Source organism: Chiloscyllium plagiosum, chromosome 44 (assembly GCF_004010195.1).
Source record: "Chiloscyllium plagiosum isolate BGI_BamShark_2017 chromosome 44, ASM401019v2, whole genome shotgun sequence".
Lineage (NCBI taxonomy): Eukaryota > Metazoa > Chordata > Chondrichthyes > Orectolobiformes > Hemiscylliidae > Chiloscyllium > Chiloscyllium plagiosum.
In genome coordinates, this window is record NC_057753.1 from 9493815 (window position 1) to 9499387 (window position 5573).

A 5573-nucleotide genomic window follows, 5' to 3' on the forward strand; every position below is an offset into this window, starting at 1 on the left:
ATGGATAGGGTCAAGAAACAAGGACTTTTCTTTGGGATGGGGGCAGTCCAGAACTCAAGGTTAATATGTTTAGGGAGAGATGTAAAAGAGACCTCAGGGGCAAGTGTGTGGTGTGTGTATAGGATCAGCTGCCAGAGGAAGTGGTGGAGGATGGTACACTTACAACAGTTAAAGGGCATTTGGATGGCCATATGAGTACATAGAGATGTACAGCACAGAAACAGACCCTTCAGTCCAATTTGTTCATGCTGACCAGATAGCTAACCCAATTTAGTCCCACCTGCCAGCACATGGCCCACATAGGAGCCAAGTAATGGCGAATATGACTAGATTAATTTAGGATATCTGGTCAGCTTGGACAAGTTGGGCCAAAGGATCTGTTTCGGTACTGTACGATGCTAATCGTTCTTCGATGAATGCAGAACTGTGGTTGTGAAGACTGAACTTTCACAGCAGATTTCAAGAATGTTTTGCCCTTACTGGGAGCAGAAGAGCTTGACTGAAGTGTGTCGGTGTTAATGCCTTGATGTTTCATTTTGCTCCCACCTTCCTGAGGACATTGACCATTTTGTGTCTGGTTGTTCCTCAAGACGCTGAATTGCCACACTTTGTTTTTTGCTTCCCAAAATCAGACCTGCTCACTCTCAGCAGTAGCCCAGTGTTGTGAAAGACATTAACTTTCAGGTGGAGTTATCCAAAATTCAGAGAGATGTCAGTTTTGACGGTTTTGCTTTTCTGCCCCTGTAAGATCCTGAATTAGCATCTTCAGGAGAATTAGTTAGAGCGGAGTGAGAACAGAGGGGGAGAGAGTTCTTTCAATTTTGTGGAATAAGAAAAGAAAAGAAGGTTCCGCAGAAAGTAGAATTGCTCGTTCTGAATTTCTACCCTGGACTGAGAGACTTGTGAAATCTCTTTTTGCAGAATATTTGAAGATCTGAAGACAGAAATTTCAAAATGAACAGATGAAGGGCTTTGCCCGAAATATTGACTCTCCTGCTCATTGGATGCTGCCTGACCTGCTGTGCTTTTCCAGCGTTGCACTTTTCGATACTGACTCTCCAGTGTCTGCAGTTCTCACTTTCACGTCAATGGCTGACAGTCACTCGATTCATCGGGAGCGCAATGGTTTTCAACTGATTCTGTGAGAAAGAGCAAAGCTTTTTGGTTCCTGTTTCAGTACATTTTCAGCGTCAGTGGGTCTGGATGAGAGACCCTACTGTTGCAGCGCACTGAGTTGGAGAGTGTAACAGCTGTACAGCCTGGCAAGAGGAATTCACGGGAGGGAGGGCCTGTACACGCATTTGTGTGCAGCTGAGGCTTCGGCCATGGCGAAACCCGAGGAATCCCGGCCAGTGGAGAAACCATGGAAGTGCGGTGACTGTGGGAAAGGCTTTTGTGCCCCATCTGCCCTGGAAACTCATCGGCGCAGCCACACTGGGGAGAGACCATTCTCCTGCCCCGTCTGCAGGAAGGGCTTCAGTAGTTCCTCTGCCGTGCTGACCCACCGGCGGGTCCACACGGGGGAGAGGCCCTTCAGCTGCCCTGAGTGTAGGAAGGGCTTCAGCAATTCCTCCTCCCTGCTGAGGCACCGGCGGGTCCACACAGGGGAGAGGCCCTTCAGCTGCCCCAAGTGCGGGAAGGCCTTCAGCGATTCCTCCACACTGCTGAAGCACCAGCGGGTTCACACCAGGGAAAGGCCCTTCAGCTGCCCCGAGTGCGGGAAGTGTTTGACCCAGGCCTCTGACCTGCTGACCCACCAGCGGGTCCACACAGGGGAGAGACCCTTCACCTGCCCCGAGTGCAGGAAGGGCTTCAGCAATTCTTCTGACCTGCTGAAGCACCAGCGTGTCCATACGGGAGAGAGGCCCTTCAGCTGCCCCGAGTGCGGGAAGGCTTTCAGTGATTCCTCTGCCCTGCTGAGGCACCGACGGGTCCATACAGGGGAAAGGCCCTTCAGCTGCCCTGAGTGCGGGAAGGCTTTCAGCAATTCCTCTGACCTGCTGACCCACCGGCGGGTCCACACAGGGGAGAGGCCGTTCTCCTGCCCTGAGTGTGGGAAGGCATTCATCAATTCCTCCAACTTGCTGACCCACCGGTGGATCCACACCAGTGAGTGGCCCTTCAGCTGCGTCATATGCGGGAAGACCTTCAGGAATTCCTCCACCCTGCTGAGACACCGGCTGGTCCACACAGGCGAGAGACCTTTCAGCTGCCCTGAGTGCGGGAAGGCCTTCAGCGATTCTTCCACCCTCCTGAGGCACCGGCGGGTCCACACGGGGGAGAGGCCGTTCCCCTGTGTCGACTGCGGGAAGGCCTTCAGCAACTCCTTCAACCTGCGGACCCACCGGCAGCTGCACACAGGGGAGAGGCCGTTCACGTGCTCTCAGTGCGGGAAGGGCTTCACCCGTGCCTTCCACCTACGGAGCCACCAGCGAGTGCATGTGCCATCACTCGGGGATTGAAGGAGTGCCGTTATGAACTGGAAATTCCACCTCGTTCTGGGGATTCCTGTGTTTGAATCCCAATACAGCAGATGGCGGAATTGGAATTTGGTTAGAAATCTGGAGTTAGAATCTAATTATGAAACTATTTTCACGGGGGGTGTGGATCCAATTACAAAGGGGTAACTCGGTGACCAATAGTAAAGAAAGTGAGGTTTGGGGGGGGGGGGTTAGGGAGTGTGCGCGCTTTAACCTTGATGTTTAAAAAGCAGCTACTTTTTCTATGCCTTTTCGCTGGGGGGATCTGAAGCTGTAACAAAGTTGGATCACAATAAAGGTTATCTCAACTTACCACCGGGCTCAGACTCTCATTAAAGGCTTTGTGCCCCAAGGGGTTTTGTTTTAAAGCTGGTCATTTCTTTCAGCCTCCAGCACTAAGTTTCCAATGTCACTTATCAGATGGAACAGTGAATGAATAGCTAGTATCGTTAGAAATTGTAAATTTTTCAGGAGTGCAAAGTGTGTTGTTTCCTTGGCATGCTAAAGTGTAACGGCAGCTCCGGAGATGTGCGCTGTGTTCACTAGAAACTGTGGAAGTTTCTAGTGTATCGGACTTGGGTGGATAAAGTTAAAATCACACAACACCAGGTTATAGTCCAACTGGTTTATGTGGAAGCACTAACTTTCGGAATGCTGCTCCTTCATTGGGTAGCTGTGGAGCAGGATCATAAGACACAGATTTATCGCAAAAGATCACAGTGTCATGAAACTGAGAGGATATATTGAACAAACCTAGATTGCTGTTAAGTCTTTAATCTTTTAGAGTGGGTTGCAGATTTTGGTTCATTAATATGTAAATCCCAGAACATCTTTTAAGTCACATTCTCGAGATCACTTAAGGTTTTATATACAAAAAAGTGACATCTCAGCTCAGACAATGCATTAAAGGTGTGTGGTTCAAGTCTCAGTATCCCAATCATGAATCAGACTGGTTCTATTTCCAAAGTAGGAATTTATAAAATAGCACATGGATTGACTGCCTGCAGACTGTGTGCTTTTTGAAGAAAATTGAACGTATCTGCAAATATAATTCTGCCAATACAAATTATCTCCATAGAGTTATGTGTGTGTGTGTGTGCATGAGAGAATGTGGTTGTGTGCATGTGAGTTTGTGCGTGAGAGTGCACGTAAGAATGTGTGCATTCTTGGTAAATTGTGAGTGTAATGGAGTATATGTGTGTTTGTGAGAGAGAGCATGTGTATGAGAGAGGTATGAATAAACGTGAGGGGTTATGTTTTGCTAAAAAAAGGAAGGGCAAGACTTGTACAGTTAACGGTAGTGCTTTGGGTCATATTGCAAAATAGAGAGACATGGGTGGGGGTGTGTTCAGGTACATATTCTTTGAAAGTTGCATCACTGGTAGACATGGTGGTTAAGGAGGCATTTAGCACCATTGCCTTCACTGTTCACACCATTGAGTATAGGAGTTGGGACATTATGTTAAGGTTGCACAGGAAGTTGGTGAGGCCACTTTCTGGGTACTGAGTATGGTTCTGGTGGCCTTGTCAGAGGAAGAATTCTATTAGAGAGGGTTCGGTAAATATTTACCAGACGTTGCCAGGACTGGAGGGTTTGAGTTTGAAGGACAGGCTGGGACATTTTTCAATGGGTGACCTCATTGAGATTTATAAAATCATAAGGAGTGGAGGTAAGGAGATTAGCAAAGGCTCTTCCTTAGCATAGCGGAGCTTAAAACTTGGGGCATATTTCTTTAAGGTGAGAGGAGAGAGATTTAAGAGGAACCTGAGGTGCAATGTTTTGACAGTGTTGTTTGCATGCAGAATGAACTTGCTGAGGAAGTGGTAGATGCAGGTACAGTTGGAACATTTAAATGACAATTTGCATGGGTACATGAATAGAAAGGTTTAGAGGGATATGGGCCAAATGCAGGCAAGTGGGACCAGGTTAATTTAGGAATCCTGGTCTGCATGGACGTGTTGGAGCGAAGAGACTGTTTCTGTGCTGTATACCCCTATGAACCAGAAGTGATTTTATTGAAAGCAGTAGAATTCTGAAAGGGGCTTGACAGGACAGATGCAGATAAAATGCTCCTTTGTGGGAGGAGTCATGGAATGCCAACGATGTGGAAGCATGCCATTCAGCCCATGTATTCTAACTGGCCCTCCGAAGAGTATCCCACCCATAACCAGCTCCTTACTCTGTATTTCCCATGGCTAACCCATCTCACGTGCACACCCCTGGGCACTATGGGTAATTTAGCATAGCCAATCCACCCTTACCTGCACATCCCTGGGCGCTATGGGTAATTTAGTACGGCCAATCCACCCTAACCCATACCCTTATCTATAACTTATCTTCTCAAGAATGTAATTTAAATGCAGAGCTTTTCTAAGAAAATGTCTGGTTCAACATTTGGACGTAGAATCTCCACCTATTGTCTCTCAAAGGGATATTTCTGCGAATAAATAGGGCAACGTCTCTTCGAATTGTACATTCATTTAGGTAAGACTGCGTCACTTTGCATAGTGAGCTATCCCTATGAATGTGTTCACACCCCTTTGAAATTCTTTATTTGCAGAAATAGCCCTTTAAAATGTCCATGTCCCTTTAAAATGCACATTTCCCCATTGAGATATGACGATGTTTTATTATTATGTCGGAATATCTGTTTAAATTGAGCCGTGAGCTGTCCCAATGTAGACGGGGCTCCTGGAAACGTGGCAGTGTCCCCCCTGCAGCTGCAGAGCGAGACAGGAGAGTTTGTTTTTGTGAATGAGCAGTTGTAGCGCGAGGTGGCTGTTGCTTGGTGACGGTGAGGCTCCCCCGGCCCCGCCCATCCCCCCCGTGCAGACGTCACGCGGGGGCGAAGGCGAAGGCGGTTGGGAGGAGAAGTCGCTCGAGCGAGGAAGCGGCGGGAGGGCGGCCGTTAGGAAAATGGCGCCGTGCGGCCCGGGGCAGACACCCGCCACTGGGCACCGCCGCCTTCCTGGCGCAGCTGCTGTGTCACGCCCACACCGGCCGGCTGTACAGCAGCCAGGAGCCGGTGAGCATTCTGGAGGCGGAGGGGGTTAAGGGCCTGTTTGGGAACTCGTCGGCCGCCTGGGTGGTGG

At 48.8% G+C, this 5573-nt stretch overlaps 1 protein-coding gene across 11 annotated transcripts in view; it reads left to right on the plus strand.

The window, feature by feature from the left end:
* The first annotated feature begins 1009 nt into the window (after window positions 1–1009).
* The window catches only part of LOC122543517 (zinc finger protein 420-like), a 26157-nt gene continuing 21593 nt past the window's right edge, over window positions 1010–5573 (plus strand). Inside the window, exons 1-2 of one of the 11 annotated variants that reach the window (XM_043682288.1) lie at window positions 1010–2287; window positions 3811–3832. In XM_043682288.1, the coding sequence (XP_043538223.1) occupies window positions 1326–2287; window positions 3811–3832 (984 nt within the window). In that variant the 5' untranslated portion in view covers window positions 1010–1325. Of the gene's footprint in view, window positions 2438–3810; window positions 3833–5573 lie in introns of all 11 variants that reach the window. The other 10 variants (XM_043682284.1, XM_043682282.1, XM_043682290.1 and 7 more) reach the window with 10 other exon arrangements.